General features: G+C 33.3%; 2 protein-coding genes across 2 annotated transcripts; both read left to right on the top strand.

Moving 5' to 3' along the window:
- Nucleotides 1-2,924: 2,924 nt before the first annotated feature.
- On the top strand, nucleotides 2,925-8,855 carry LOTGIDRAFT_222832 (hypothetical protein; the record flags this gene model as incomplete). The annotated part of the gene is made up of 10 exons (XM_009067796.1): nucleotides 2,925-2,982; nucleotides 3,279-3,362; nucleotides 3,800-3,886; nucleotides 4,143-4,300; nucleotides 4,542-4,656; nucleotides 5,626-5,726; nucleotides 6,260-6,461; nucleotides 6,909-7,088; nucleotides 7,603-7,833; nucleotides 8,844-8,855. Coding segments are annotated over 10 exons (1,227 nt in total), but the record flags the coding sequence as incomplete, so codon positions are not given.
- A 4,611-nt stretch (nucleotides 8,856-13,466) lies between these two features.
- Nucleotides 13,467-17,015, top strand: LOTGIDRAFT_133714 (hypothetical protein; the record flags this gene model as incomplete). The annotated part of the gene is made up of 6 exons (XM_009067795.1): nucleotides 13,467-13,576; nucleotides 14,152-14,197; nucleotides 14,505-14,597; nucleotides 15,082-15,213; nucleotides 15,836-15,958; nucleotides 16,782-17,015. Coding segments are annotated over 6 exons (738 nt in total), but the record flags the coding sequence as incomplete, so codon positions are not given.
- Between the last annotated feature and the right edge of the window lie 534 nt (nucleotides 17,016-17,549).

Below are 17,549 nucleotides of genomic sequence, written 5' to 3'. Positions count from 1 at the left end.
CTGGCATATTTGGGTGCAGTGCATGGCGGTCTAGATTTTGAGGATTTTTGGGTAAGTTTTCCCAGTGTTCCCTGTAAATTATTCTAAAGTATCCTGGGAAGGGATGTTGGTGTTGGGGAATATTAGAAGTAGAGATGCCGTTAGTCTCACTTGGGATTAATTGACTTTCTAAGGCAAAATCTCCCTCAAAAATTTCAGTCAAATACCCCTCAGATCTCAAAAACAACATGTCTACCTCTTCTGTGGTGAATCACATCGACTTTAAGGGGTTGACAAGGTTTCTTATGTGAATGAATTAGCCCAACTCAAACTAACTGTTGTTGGCTGTAGTAAGAAGAAGTTTATCACTATTATTTTCATTTTCCATAATAAATGACATGTACCCTAATGCTATGTATTTATTGTTACCAACAAAAAGCAGAGGGAGATGTTAAGGGGCTTCTAGTTCAAGGCTAGAGAACCTTGGCTCCAATATTGAATTTAGAGGATAGGAGTCATTGTTAGGGGGGGTCAGGTGGGCCTCTCTTTTGAAAGGAAGGCGGATAATACATCTATGATCTAATGCGATTTTGGCAATAAAAGTAGAATAAATTTTGCATTGCCATGGCCCAACCCCCTAAATACGCTGTATGTTGTATATTGAAGGTCATGTAATCAATTTGCACTATTCCCATTTTCAATCACATGACTGTATCATTTAGAAGAATATAGAACCACAGATGTCTGAGTTCAAATTTGGAATGGTACAAATTGATGCTATATGAATTGTCCGTGATACACATACAAAAAATTGGAAAACCTTTTTACAATCCCTTAAACAAAATATGTTGTTTTTCTGAAGGAGATTCCACTTGCCGTTTATGATATGACAAAAATGTTCTGGTCATTACATGATATATTCAAGAACCAAATCAACCTCTGAAAATGACCAATCTGTCTCTTTAAACATTGGCTTGTATCATCTGCACAGTATTTTGATTGCTTTACAACTAATGATGCTATTTGGCAAATTTCGGCTGAACATGATTTAAAGAAAAATTACACCAGATTAATATTCCTGAAATAACCACAACTTCTGTCAAGACAAATTGATAAAACTTCATTAAATCAAACTCAGTTGCATATCCAAAGAAGTTGAAGTCTCAAATACTTTTAAGTAAGGGGTTCAAAACATCAACATATAGGCCTATATAAAATGGTTTTAATGAAATAATTTAGTCATTCAGTTAAATTCTTAATTCAAACTTTCTTACTCTAACACTGTCTTACATCACCATGACAACAATCAAAAAAGTCCAATTACATCAGCTTACATAAACAATGACTGTAGATGGCCCTGACTCCTTCAAAAATCTCAACAATGACTCAACAAGTGATATAATTTCCATATGAGAGTCTGTCTGCAACTTGGCTGTACTGTTACAAGCAGAAATTGGACCAGTGACAGTTTTAAGCAGAAACCAGTACGCACTACAGAAAAAAGCCAACCAAATTTCCATCAAGAGTTGGATTTGACCAATTTCTTGCAAACATCCTTCCACATTAATAAAAAGCTCTTGCAACATGTGTGTCAAGAGTTGGTTGAGATCTTCAAATAGCGAGTTAAAGATGAGTTGCCTTATTTTCATTTACGAAAATGAAAATGCTAATACTTATATGAATAGAAAGTAGAGGTGTTCTATAATGACTTGGAAAAATACCATTTGTCTCACATGTCCATAATTCATAATTAGCTAAATTAGTAATGAATTACCAGTAGAATTCCAATGAGTGACCGATCAGGAAAGGTCAGAATGTCTCTTTTTGTTTATCCAGACTGTACATACATGGACATTTATGATTGGTTAGATCTCTTAATTACATGCAATAACATAATGATATGATGAAGAATACATAGATGTCAGGTTACATGATTTTATATTTTTTGTATATGTACAGATGATATACAATGGAAAGTATAGAGGTGTTAGAAAATGAACTATCTGTAGTAGATGATGATGATGGTATAGGTGAAGAATTAACTGTTAATCATGACTTATCTCACCATGATACTGGTAAATATTGTTCAAAAAATTTTCTGTTTAGATTTCGATCTTGTATTTTATCATAAAACAGACTGCGCAATTTGTAAGAACTTTGAAATTTTTAACCATCTAATGGAATGACATCATTTGATTGGTTATATCAAACAAATGGTGGCTGTGGATTCTTATCTCAGTTTGCATGTGAAAGTCTGCTGACCTTGAATAAGTCATCCTGCCTTATAATTCGAGTCAACCCATCCTGTCTTTTTATTCCAGTCAACCCAGCTAGGAATGTGCTCGGCTGATCTTGGAAAGATCAAAGCTAGGAGGTTTTGCCAAGGACAAGCTGGTGCAAAGGAACCTCAGGAATGTTTTTTCTATTTTTACAAAGTCTACTTGAAAAGTTTTGAAAATCCTTGAAATTTGATGAATATCAATCAATCATTAATATTACAGATACCTCACTAGTTACAGCAAGTGATGGTGCTTCATTAGTAGTAGATCATGATAGTACATCAGATCATGGTTTAGAAATAGAGGAAGGCGATACTAATAATACTGTTAGCGGTACCGAATGTCTGTCAGTTATAGGTTCATCTGGTATAACTACTATATCTCAGATTACATCTGAACAAGTCATAGGTCTTGGCCTTTTACTACAAAATGAGGTAAGCTTTACATATATTTTTTTATTGGCAAATTCTTTTAGGCTCACATTTCTTGAGAAATATAGTTTTGGCAACCATATTCCTTTTTTTCTAAAAATCTGTCCTATATCATTTCAGTGTTTTATTACTGTATCAACAGCGCTCTTTCTAGTTCAAATCAAATTTCATTTGAAATATATTTCAGAAAGAAGAAAAAAACGCACCTGATGAAGGAAATTTAGAAGTTCCACAAATGTTACAAGCTGTTACTTTTCCTGATGGTACTACAGCCTTTATACAACACAATAAAGGTATCTTATATCCCCATTTTGTAGTGTTAACTAACTAACTAACAGCAGTACAACATTTAGTCTGTGTGCATATTTACAAAACAAAACCTTGGTTTATTTGTAAGCATGTAATAGTTTCAGACATTTTGAAGAGGGATTAATTCTTTCCAAAATAGAATGGGTTAAAGGTCAATTTCACAAGAATAATTACATCAATAGTTGAAAAAATGAGCTCTATTAAAAAGCTTAAAGGTATATAACTACAGTTTAAATTCTTATTGTCCAGATATTTCATGTAAGCTTGGATATCTTTTCAGATCTGAAATTAACAGAAGGTCAAACTTTAACATTAGAAGATGGTACCACAGCAGTTGTTCAAAATACTGTTACAACTACAAAAGGTAGTGTCTCTATCACAGTATTCCTTGAGGAATTTCTGAGCTTTATTGGCTCCTCCAGTTTGTCATTTGGATTGATTGCTGAAGTTTAGATCTTGACCTTTTTTCAAAAAAATATGGTTCCAATTTCTAAAGTAGAGCACACTTGAATGAAAAGGTTGCTTATGTGTGCCAAGCATACCACTAGCTGTGCATATATAAAACATTCAGCTTTTTTCCGATCTATAGGTTTCCTGTATGACAAATAACAATGACAATATGACTATGCAGGGTTTATATCGCCATAACAATATCAAGATTCACATTCATTCCATATATATTTACATTGTCTTATCTTTTCAAAGAAAACTAAGATTACTGCTGAAATTTTCTTTTTGCTTTCCTTCTCAATATAATTCTTTTAGCAAATTTATTATTTTTTTTAGAAGTGACCCCAGAAGCAAGTGAAGAAAATAAAGTTGTAGAAGGACAGGCTATTCAATTAGATGACGGAACCATGGCTTATCTACAGACAACTAAAGGACCAGGTATACTGTTATTTTTACTTTGCTTTTTGAAACCACCATTTCTGCTCCAGGTATTAGCATTATGATACAGGTGGTTGAAAGGTAACAAGTTTTTATATATAGCATTATGATGAAGAAATATCAAGATTTATTGATAGATATCTTGATATCCCCTTGAACCATTATTGCCCATTCTAAATCTGAAATATATTATAAAGATAATGCACATTATTGTCATACCCATTAATTTCTCAGTTTTTTTATCTTTTTATTTTAGATGGATTGCAAGCAATAACACTAGAAGATGGTACTACAGCATATATAGCTCATCCCAATCCTGAATCTTTGTTTGTTGAGACAGCTGGTCTGGATGGTACTCTACCCAATATGGAACACATATCTCAGGTAAAATGTCAAATTCTTACAGAGAGTAAGGTTATCATAAGTAAAGTTAGTAGAGTTCAGAGATCTTAATGGGATTTTGAGTATTAAAGAGAGTCAGAGTACTAAATAAGTCTGATTCTTAAAACAAGTCAAATTCTTAAAGAGAGTCACAGTCTTTAAGAGAGTCAATTCTTAAAAAGAGTCAAATTCTTAAAGAGAGTGGAATTCTTAAAGAGAGTAAAATACTTAAAGGCAGTCATAGTTTTAAAGAGAGTCAAAGTCCTAAAGGCAGAGTCACAGTTTTAAAAAGAGTCAAATTCTTAAAGGCAGTCACAGTTTTAAAAAGTGTCAAATTTTTAAAAGCAGTCACAGTTTTAAAAAGAGTCAAATTCTTAAAGGCAGTCACAGTTTAAAAAGAGTCAAATTCTTAAAGGCAGTCACAGTTTTAAAAAGAGTCAAATTCTAAATGATAGTCACATTCTTAAAGAGTTTGAGTACTCAAGTGTTAAAATAAATCTGTCTTGTTGGAAGGGTAGATATGGATACAATTTCTAATAAAAGAAAGATTGTAAAATTAGAATTATATCTGTTATTTTAGCCAAATATCATATAATTTGTATGTTTTATTTAAGAAACATAGTTAGCAGCCTGAATTTATATCCATGGACCATTAATTAACTCTCCCAAAACATTCCAAGTGTGCTACAGGCTGTGCACATTAAAGATCCATCGACAGTTGGAAATCGAAAAAGAGCAGGCTAATGCTGATGTCCTGGCCAAATTTCCTTCATCGCACCCTGCATGGCATTTCCCGTCTTCATTAGCCCACATGGTGCAGAAAAATAAGACGTAAAACTCCATTTCATTTCATTTCCCAAAACATTCACTATTTCAAACCATATGATATCTTTGTCTAGTTTATGTGTTAAAGAAAAGGTGTTTTTGAACAAATTAAATCATATGTATTGTTGATTCTAGGTTACAGGAAATACAGATCTGACTGAAGAAAGTGAAATCAAACAAGAAATCATAGATAAAGGAATAATTGTAAGTAAACTTGAAGCCATATACTTTACAATTTACATTGGATGAGGGAAGCATTTAAATAATATAGCCTTTGATATTCTTTAAAGGGATATTTGTTTTTTTGATGTCCTAAGTTTGGCCTGGTATATCTGGAACCACAAACTTCTGCAAGAATCAGTCTGAATGTTCATTAGTGCAGTCAGCCCAGCTTTTAATGTTTACAGGAAAGGATCAACCTCAAGAGGCTAAGCCAACAAGAATCCTCATGAGCCAAAGTTGTTTCCTTTTTCAAAAAATTTTTTAATGTGCTTTCTAATGGTGACATTGTTTACCATAACAGAGAATGGTAGATGGAGATGATCAAGAAAGAAATGTACCATTTGGTGATAAGGCCTTCCGTTGTATGTATGGAAATTGTGGCAGATTATATACAACTCTTCATCATTTGAAGGTAAATAAATTCGAATTTATGGAGAATACATAACCTTGTATACATATTGCACTATTGCAGTAACACAAGTGCCAGATTTTAACTTCAAAATGGGGAAAAATGTTAAAATTGCTAGTCATCAATGTAGATTATCTGCAATTTTCTTGACCCTGCTCTTCACATTTTCATTCTTTAAGGGGAACAGTGGGCATTTTTGGGTATTGATTTGGGTCTTTATTGTGCTTTAATAGTATTAACAAGTACTAAAACGCACGAAAATCGCATAATCCCTTCAAATATACCTCAAACTAGAAATTTCACTGTCTATTTCTATATATGTGTTTTCTATATATGGTATAGTCTGACTAAAATTCGAGTAGAATTTTTAACTTTCAATCATGAATAATTATGGATACACATAGATTAGAAGCCTCACATTTCGATGATGAGCTGTGAACACTATTACTGATTCTGTAAGCTAAAAAATTCCTGTTTCTGAAACTAAGGTATGATTGGTTGATAGTGAAGGTGCTTCTATAATTTATGTATTGTAGGTACATGAAAGATCTCATACAGGTGATAGACCATTTAAATGTGATTTTATTCAATGTGGTAAAGCTTTTGCTACAGGCTATGGTTTAAAATCACATCGACGTGTACATACTGGTGAAAAACCTTATAAATGTCAAGAAAATGGCTGTGATAAAGCATTCAAAACTTCTGGTGATTTACAAAAACATGTTCGAACTCATACAGGTAATTAATTACTCTAATACTCAAAATACAGATCTTGTTATATATTATTCATAACTACCTTCACAATGTCAAGGTAATATAAACTGTCTTTTACCTTGACATCATTAGACACTTTCTTGTATCACAACAAAATGTTGTATGTTAGAGAATACAGCAAATCAATACCATAACAAAAAGACCCCAAACAATCCCTTTAGGGTCTTAAATTATATATGGCAATGTACAGCAAAGAGTGATATTATTTTGTCTGGGTTAAGTCGAGTAAGAATTAACATATAAAAAAAAGTTTGCTCAAATAGGAAACAGCAAACTTAGTTTCTTGAAAATCTGTGCAAGTCAAAGCTTCTTTGATAGTTAGAATCTAAAAGAAAGTGGGCTATTGTTCCAATATTTTCCTCATTCAATACTGTATATATAGACATTAATTTTAATTTCATAAATTTTCAGGTGAAAGACCCTTTAAATGTCCGTTTGAAGGATGTACCAGATCCTTTACAACTTCTAACATTCGTAAAGTTCATATTAGAACACATACAGGAGAACGACCTTACAACTGTACAGAAGAGGGCTGTGGGAGATCATTTGCAAGTGCCACTAACTATAAAAACCATGTTAGAATACATACAGGTGGGTATCATATTGTATTTCAGTATAAATGCAAAGAGCCTGAGTTATAGGTTTTGAATGAAAGGTTGTCAGATCTAATCTGTCCGATGACCATGAATATGTCATCTTCACTCATAATTGCAGTCGACCCAGCTGTAAATGGGTACTGATAATCCAGGAAAGATCAATGTCAAGAGGTTTGTACAAGGACCAGCTGGTAGAAAGGATTCTTAACTGTGAACCTAAGTTGTTATCCTTGTAAAATATAGTTGTTCCCTTCTTTCTTTTCTCTCATGGCAATTTTGGCATGTTCATGTTCTACTTGTAGCAAAATTAGATTTGGTTGTTGGCAGTCAAAATATTCCACCAATTATTAGCATTTGGTTTATTTTGGATCCAATGGGTCCAATGAGATATTGTGAGATGCCAATTTTTATTAGCCCTACTTTAAGCAGCAGTCTGATTTATTAAGTAGGATAGGAAAGTAAGGTGCATACTGCCCCTTTAAACAATAAAATATAATAATGTTTTACAGGTGAGAAGCCGTATGTATGTACTGTAACAGGTTGTGGTAAAAGATTTACAGAATATTCTAGTCTCTATAAACATCATGTCGTACATACTCATTCTAAACCATATGAATGTGGTCATTGTGGTAAAACATACCGTCAAACCTCTACTCTAGCCATGCATAAACGTACTGCTCATGGTGAAGAAGTGACTGCTGTCATTGGTGATGCTGAAACTGCTCAATTATTTGCTCAAGGTAAGCTGCTTTAGAATTTGAGATGGATCTCTAAAATATTATGCTGTAGCAGATAAGTGTATACTGAATTGAAAAATGAAATGAAATGAATGGAGTTTTACGTCCTACTTTCTGCACCTTGTGGGCTAATGAAGACGGGCAACGCCATGCAGGGTGCCATGAGGGAAATTTTGCCAGGACAGCGGCATTAGCCTGCTCTTTTATCGATTTCCAACTGTCGAGGGATCTTTAACGTGCACAGCCTGTAGCACACGAGGTCTCGGTTTATTGTCCCATCCGAATGACTAGACGCTTTTTCCATGTCAGACCCTCTTACCTGCATCACTGACATGGGGAAACCGGGTTGAAAAATCCGAAGGTATTATCTCGACCTATGCCAGGATTGAACCCTGGACCTTCAGGTTAGCGAGTAAGCGTCTAACTCACTGAGCCACCCCTGCTCCCTGTATACTGAATTGAATTGATGATTAAGTTGGAATGATATGTGCTTATCTATAAAATAAGAGTCCCATTATTATACCACCTGTCTTCATCCATAATCTCTGTTCAGTGACATGATTACAATGCATTAATGTGCAAAGAGGAAATCGTGTTTTATTAGGATAACATGAGCTCGCAAGGATCCTTTTATCATGCTACTCTGTGGCCAAACATCTTAACAGTGATGTTTCCTGGATAATTTGTATGATATCCAGTTACCATACTTTGGTGTTGCTGCCAAGGTTAGACCCCAAAGTTCTACAACAATCAATGTCATGCCACAAACAAATATAGCTTCAATTTAACAGAGAAATTAATTGCCAACTGAGATACACTCCACCCTTTAAACAACTTTAGCATTCTGATTTAGCTTATTCAGGTGACATTACGGTGTATGATTATGAATCATTGTGTACAGTAAAACCATAAAAATGTTTATAAGCAAAATAATCCATACTCTACTATGTGGAGTCAAGTCCAAAAGCCCTTTTCAAAGACGTCACTCCCTCTAATTCTATATATTATAGAAGGTGAAAGTGATGAACCAGATAGTAAAAGAACTAGACTACAGTTTATTAATAGTGATAATACGGAAGATGGAGAAGGAATGTTAGTTATAAATACTTCTCAATCATCTCAACAGGTAGAATAATTCTTGATACATTCAGGGCTTGACGCCATGAAAAATTTAGGGGATTCCAAAGTGGTATTCTATTTGCACCAATTATTATTCTTTATTTAATGTCTGTAATTCTGTAAAATATTATCCAGATTATCATGTAACTATTTTAATGGTGGCCTTATACCTTTTGGCTCTAACAGTATTCAAAATAGTGACATTCGAGCAAAAAGGATTCAAAATGGCGTTACTATGCATGGTGATAGCGCATGGCACTTGTTGTGTAGAATTCAAATCAACAACACATAAAAGCCAAGCAGATGTCAATCCATCTCACTACTAAATGATCTACAGTGATACTTTTGATATATGAAGAATTTGGTTGTAATTTGTTTTAGGTTGGTGATCTGGAAGCTGTTAGGTTGATACCAGAAGATGAATCCCAAACAATTCAAGTTTCATTACCTTGTTTACAACAATTACAACAACAACATACAATCTCAGGCTTTACTGTAAACGAACAAGGTCAACAAGTTCTGGTTGTCACTGATCCTATACAACTAGAGCATTTACAGGCCTCTTTACAGGTATACTACTTATTTTTTTTATAGACCAACATGTATATTGTTTTTACTCCTGTCCAATGTACGGTCTGTCTGTTGCGATAGAGACTACAGTTTAGTGGGTACTATGTATGTATATCTATATCAATAATATCTCTTCTATTCTGGTACGTTTGTCATGTTAATTTTGAATTATTGCCCTTTACTTAGGCTTAAAGTGTCAAAGTAGGGCTGTGTGAAGATAATAGAGGTTGGAGTTTTTATTGATGATTCAGTGATTTTTTTATCATATGATTTATGATTTATTGAATTATTCCCAAAGATGCTTGGGATATTTGTCATGTAAATAACATGTAAAGCAAAATCCCCTTGGAGGAATTAGAAGTTGTGAGTTGTCTTTTTGAGCAGCTCCTATACAGAATTAGGTTAAATAACCATCTAATCTTTCTTTTCAGCAAATTGCTGGTCAAATTGGTACTACTGCCTCTCTGAGTATTACAGTTGGGCCAACAGAATTAACTAATAATGGTACCGCAAGCGTTAGCATTGCCAGTGATAGTGTTAGTGTTGCTAATGATAGTGTTAGTGTTGTCAGTGATAGTGTTAGTATTGTCAATGGTAGCGTTAGTGTTGCCAGCGAGAGTGTTACTAAACCAGAGAACACTATACCAACGACCACTTCCTCAGAAACTACAGATACTCAGTCTACAGAAATCTCTATTAAGGCAGAATAATGATCCAAGAATGACAAGGTCTTAAGTATTATTCTGAAAATATTCTTTCTCCATGCTCCCAAGTCAAGAGTTGTTCGAAGAAAGCGGTCTTGGTTAGAGTTTTTGTCCATGATTCGAATCTTGAATAAAATCTCGCGTGTGCCTGTGCTTCCGTGATAAGATTATTGTGTCACCGACTAGGTTTTATAATATCAAACAACTTTGATAATTGTCTCTGAAAGTTTTATCGTCTGCAAGACAGACCATCATTATCATCAGAATCGTTTTTATTTCAATTGCATGCTCTGCACATGGTTATCGACAAGGTGGAAAACGACTGACTGGGGATATTTGTCTCCGCTTATGCCCATGCAAAACTCTAATTGTCGACAAAAGTCTCCGACCAAGATTGCTTGTTTGCCCGCACCTTTAACCAAATGTTTGACATCTTTGACTTTGCACATGAGGGAAAGATTCAAAACATAAAGCAACCAAAAAACTGTTTTTTGACACAATAAGCATGGTTTAGCCGCTGGTATACATGTACTCAAAATGTCTTGACACTGTATATATAGAAGTTATACATATTATTTATAAATTGTTAATGTATATTTTTGTGTATAATATTATGTATTATAATTTGTTGAGAACACATGTTAAATGATAAAATCAGGTCTTTAGCTCAATTGTCTTGTTGCATTACTTTAATTTCTACTATTTTTATACATGTGTACACGTTCAGTAAAAAAAAAAACGGAGACAGGCCAATACATTGTTATTACAGGATGAGATTAAAGTGTGTCATCGGTAATCAAAATACATGTGATGATAATATTTTATTGATTTACGGTAGAGAATTTGGACAATGAAAATGGTAGATCCTGTGAAAATTTGATTACAGAAAAAAAAAAAAAAAAATGTCAGTAGATTGAATAATGAAACTGTTAATGTTTTTGATTTGGGAGCATTGTAATGTACTCTCATAATTTTTGACATCTTGCCATGAAGCATTACTTGAAAATAAAATATATTATTGAAATGATTATTTTTTTGATAAAATACGGTAAAATATAAAAGGTAGATCGTTATATTTTTGTAGATGAACAAGTTCCATGTCAGCCTAGCTGTTTTTTTTTTCGTGTGATACAATTCCTTTTAATGAAATTTTATTATTGTTACTGAAACTAATATAATGATAAAATTATGTAAAGCTCGATTTAAGCTCTCAGTATCACTTTTCAAAAGTAAAAATCAATATAAACTGAAATTGAGCTTGATTGATAATAGATTAAAAAGAAAACAATTTGTTCTTGTTGATAAGAATGGAATTATTCTTTTATTCAAAAATTATGTTTGTTGTGTTAAAAATGTTTCCAAATAATGTTTAAAAAAGATTTACTCTTAAGCATTCAATAAATTATTGAACAAATTTGATTTGTGTTGATTTTATTTCACCTTATCTTAAAGCAATAGGGTGATTTAACACTAGATGATATAATGGTGGATAAATCCTCAAGAAACGTGACCATCAAATGGCATGCACTCTCACCAAAGCTACAAGCTGTCGCAATGAGCTCGCCAGACAGGATGACATTCGTCCGAAAGTCATGAGGACTTGGCTGCATCGTCTCCCAGATGTCTAGTAGGTTGCAACGCACGAACTACTCACAAGGTCTCATACATGGTCAAGCAACACCACAGAGAAGCTGCTGGTTTAATTAGGCTACATTAGGCTAAGTATACATCCACATACATGTTTTGAGACCACAATTGTATTTTGACACTAATCACACTCCATAGAAAAATAAAGACCACAATGTGAATGCACTAATTTACACAAAATATAAATCAAAGGACATTCACGTATAATAGTCCAAACACTTCTGAAATACATTGTATTCCATAAAATAAAACTCATAAAAATTAGAAGATGGTCAATAAGGCATATTAAACATTTTACAGACAGGAGTCAGTCAATGAGGCATGTCAAACAAACCATCTCGTAAGTTCTCGTCGTTAATCAACATGGCTGACTATTCGTGGCAAGAATCTCAAAAGGTAAACAAACAGTTAAATCATAAACTTTTAGTGGTTTACATTCCTTGTGTGATTGTTGGATAGGTCAAGACTTTCGCATTGAGTTATTTAAACTATATTTGCACATTTTTTACCTTGAATATCTGATCTGTTTGCATGTCACTATCATTGATTGACATTTGGTTTATTTTTTTTTATGCATAAATAACGACTTTCTTAATCTTTTTCGTACTCGTCGCTCTAATAAGTTCTTTTTAAACTAGAGCTGGGATACACTAAGTAAACTAAGTAGCATGTACTAATAAAAAATTTGTCTAGTTTTCACCTTCAGATACCGCTACATGCATCTTTCCTTTGGTAGGCCTATACAAGCGACTACACTGAGCTATCTTATTATATTACTTATTAGCATACCACTCACTCACTCATGTTCACCTTTTCTCTGTGAAAGTTCCTGGGGATGACTATTAGACCTTTTCACTAATTTATCATCTTACTCAAGATTAATTTCTGCAATTTACAGTACCGGTAACGATACTATTTGTTCATTGTGTAAGCTAACACAACTTCAAGAGTCTAGAAACTATTAGAAGGATTATACTTACATAGAAAATAGCCTATAGTTTATGTATGAATGTTGTTTATGTTTTTCAGATGACCTCCAGTCAGGGGTCAGCAGTGTTAGATATGCAGATAGATGGAATGGAAGTCTTAAATGATGATGCATCAGATTATGGAACCGATGGTAACTTTTTGATAATAATTGAATAAAGCACATTAGGATCTGAAATCTTGGTCTGAGTTTCTCTTTCGAAAACTAGTTTCTGTTCTCTATGTAGACTGCACAATATCATAAGTGTAAGAGGGTAGGAAGCCCATTGAGTATTATAATGGGATTTATAATTCAATTTTATTGATTCATTACAGACATTGGGACAGGAAGCTCTAGAAAAGATGCTGATTCAGCTGATGATATGAGAAAAAGGATAGGACAGAATGTTGGAGAAATTGTAAGGAATTCACATCCATTCTTTTCAGTGATCTATAATACAGAACACACTTTATTATGGAACATTAGAGCTATAGAAAATTCCATGTACAAATGAGCACAAGGACCATATACCAGGATATAGTAAAATTTGTTTGTAGACTATTAGCTAAATGGATCTGTCCATTTCATATTATGCAGTCATATATTAAAGATATTATGACTATTTTCTGCAGGTATGGCAAGCTAGTAAACAAAAAGCTCAGAAAGCCTGGAGTGTGTATGGAAACATTGATATCTTGAGGCCATATTTTGATGTAGAACCAAGACAAGTACAAAGAAGGTATGCTATGAACTATTGCACTATATTGAACTATATGACTGGATAACATTTTCCAAAACCAGTAAAAACCATTCTTTAGAAATATCGCGATATATATTGATAATGCTCATTATCGTGATATACGCTTGAACTATATTTATCAGCCCTATATTGCATTCTGTGCTATAATCAATTGAACCTTGGATTCACGAAATATTACTGTATCTCTATAAAAAGATTCAAAAATAATTCACAGTATTCAAATACCTATTCATAAATTTGTAGAGAATCTTGACAAATAATGGATCGAGAGAGTAGTAACCTGGCCACGTATTCTCGAAACGATCTTAGCGCTAGGATGTCCTAAGTTCTTATCTTCTAACATTGATTCAAGGACATTCTAGCGCTAAGATCTCTTCGAGAATAAGTGGCTACCTGGCCACGTATTCTCGAAACGATCTTAGCGCTAGGATGTCCTAAGTTCTTATCTTCTAACATTGATTCAAGGACATTCTAGCGCTAAGATCTCTTCGAGAATAAGTGGCTTGAATTTTAATTGTACTAGATTTAATTAATCTTAAATTTTAAAATTTCAGATTAATATACTCATTGATACCACAAAAACCAACATCACAAAGACAGGTAAAATAATACTGTCTATAACATTAGTATGAATTTGCGTCTGTTTTGTCATTATGAAGTTTAGTTTTAGTATTTTTTGACAAACAGCATTTCTTAGCTGGATTTTCAAATAGCATTAAAGTTAGGCTCAAGTTGCCCACAAGTTTAGGTTCAAACAAAGCAAAGCTGAAAACCTTCTCTGATAAGGACACTCACTCTTTACTGGCCACAAACTTGAAACAGCTGTAACCAATTGACATCACATATATGAAGTTGCATTTCATTTATACCTAGTGCTCAAATGGTTAAGGTTCTATTTTTATTTTAGAGTATACCCAGAGAATTGTATGGACCTATAATGGTGATATTTACTCTTGTGGCTTTATTGTTATTTCAAATGAAGAGTTCCGATCACAGAGTTGTAAGAAGATTCATTATACAACTTTTTTATTGGCTTTGTTTTAGGGAATTCAACCAACTTATGAATTGAATTTAGAGAAGTATTACTTCTCCTACCAGCTGTTATGGTGATGTGGCACAAGTGGCTCACAAGGCAAATTTATGGCAATGATCGTCATTTAGGGTACAAAGGAATTTAATGGCAACTGTGGTTAGCAATGTTTGGGGTGCAACCCTTTTAATTTTCTCTTTAATATTTGGATGTAGGTTAGAGGTACTGACATGGAAAAAGCGTCTAGTTGTTCAGATGGTACAATTAATCGAGGCCCTGTGTGCTACAGACTGTACACGTTAAAGACCCCTCGACAGTTGGAAATTGAAAAAGAGCAGGCTAATGTTGATGGCCGCTGCATGGTGTCTTCATTAGCCCACGTGGTGCTGAAAAGTTGGACGTAAAACTCCATTCATTTCATTTCATTTTAATATTCGGTAATATTTACTTGCAGGAAGAAGGTACATTAATGGGTACAGCATTTGGTGTATGTTTTATTTATTGGTTTGGTTCAGCTGGTTTAATATGGTTATTATCTTATATTTGTGGTGTCAGAATAGCTATGTTACAGATTTTATCTATGTTGGTAAGTTTGAATCATTACTTTATCATTCTCACTCTAAAGATCTGCTTAGCTAACTGGTATGTATAAGAGGCTTTTGTCTTTTCTGACCTATAACATTGCTCCCATATATAAATCCAATGATCTATCTGAAGTCAAAGATTGGCAATTTAGCCAACATTTTATCAAACTGTTACTCTGTATTCAGGACAAATTTTTGGGGCAGTCTTGGTCAGAGATTCTTTTCGCCAATTAGAGTCTGTGTAAAATCTTGCTTGTGCCCATGCTTCCATGACAAAATTATCGCATCTCCGACAGCATTTATAATATCAAACAAGTTTAATAATTGTTTCCTATAGTTTTATCGTCTGCAAGACAGATCGGCATCATCCAATCAGATTCGTTTTCCTTTCAATTGCATGATCCGCATGTGATTTTCAACATGATGGAAAACGACTGACTGGAGATTTTTGTCTCATGTCCATCGGCAAAACTCCCAACAAGGCTCTAGTCCGCATCAAAAATCTTGGACCAAGACCGCTTGTGTGCCCTACCTTAATGCAACAATTAATATTTATGTCAGAAATTTCTATTCTTTTATAGAAATTGATTACATTACATTATATGCTTTGATTGTATTTTTCAGGGATATGCCTTATTTAGTCATTGTATTGTGTTATTTTTGGGTACTGTTGTACATACATCACATGATCATATGTTATTTTATTTAACATGGGCAATACTTGGTGGCCTTTCTACACTTAAAATGGTAAGTTAACAACTTTTTCTATTAATGAAGGCTATGAATTCTCAATTGTATTCCTGCATGGGATATTCTCTTGTGACTATACATTCAGACGAATTGATCTCAATACTTTAGCTCAGCATTTTTAGGAAAAAATGTATGTAAATAAACAAAGACATTTTACTTTAATATTGATGCCACGATCATGATTTTTAAAAATGGACAGTCCTTAGTTTTAAGATGGTTTCGCTTATTTTCATTTTTGAAAATGAAAATGCTAATACTTATATGAATAAAAAGTGTAGGTGGTCTAATGATTTGGAAAAATGTCCATAATTAATTCATAATTAGCTAAATTAGAAGAATTCAAATGAGTGACTGATGAAGAAAGGTCAAAAAGTCTTTTTTTTGTTTATTCAGACTGTACATACATGGACATTTATGATTGATTAAAACTCTTAATTATATACAATAAGAACATAATGATGTGATTAAGAATACATGATAATTCAACAGAAACACCAATTTATCAAATCGTTTGCTTTAAATTGACACTAAAAATAAGGAAACCCATCTTAAAATATCAAAATCTCAAAATAATTGTCCTGTCTGTAATTAGCAAAGCATTTTTTTGTTTTCTACTGAAGAAGTTGTATTATGTAATACAAAATGTTTTTATCGAAAACTGTTTTATAAAAACTGACAACAAATCATAGGGGATGGTATTCCTCTCTACCAGTATCACTTATCAAAATTATAATCCAGTGTGTAGTACCTGTGAAGTCACCTTTGATAGTGCTATACAATATAAATGTTGGAGTTAAGAATTATCATTTATTGTTTCCAGGCCTGTATTATATTCTCAAGAGCCAGTGGGAAAACAGAAAGAATCATGGTGATAGCATTAATAGCTATATTACATCTATCATTTTTACTCTATTTACATTTTGCCTATCATTCAGTTGTCGAAGGTAAGTTATTTTGTTATATCATAAAGTTTTTCTTTTTTATACGCCCACATCTCTTGACACCCCTGTCCGTCCGTCGGTCGGTCCGTCTGTCCGTCTGCATTTTCTTATAAACGCTCTAAAAACTAGATTTTTTGATGGAATCAAATGAAATTCGGTATGTGTATACATATTCATAAAACGAAGATCAAGTTCGAATTTTTTCAACCGTTAGAAGCAGAGTTATTGCCCGTGGCCCAAAATCTTGAATATTTACCATTCGCATGCTGTGGTGGGCTCATATGGCTGATGGCTTAATATATCATAAATAATATTGCCTGATTAAATAATACTGAAATATCACCATATCATGATATATGGTAGTTAACATGATATATATCAGTCAAACTTTAGTCCAGATAAGATCATCTACATAATTTTAACAAGTAATTTTATATTTAAAACAGATGTTTTTTCTTGATATTCAAGAGTGGAGTGTTGTCAAATGATATTGTTTTTATATATTACTTTTATAAATTTTTGAAAGAAAAACAACAACATTTTGTATCAAAAAACGCAATATACACCTATATCGTGTTATATAATTGCTTAATGTTGTGATATCAACTTGAACCAATATCGCCCAGCCCTAGCTGAAATATTGTACT

This window comes from Lottia gigantea, assembly GCF_000327385.1.
Source record: "Lottia gigantea unplaced genomic scaffold LOTGIsca_86, whole genome shotgun sequence".
Lineage (NCBI taxonomy): Eukaryota > Metazoa > Mollusca > Gastropoda > Lottiidae > Lottia > Lottia gigantea.
Note: the sequence above shows the minus strand (reverse complement) of the source record. Positions and strands in the feature narration are given on the sequence as shown.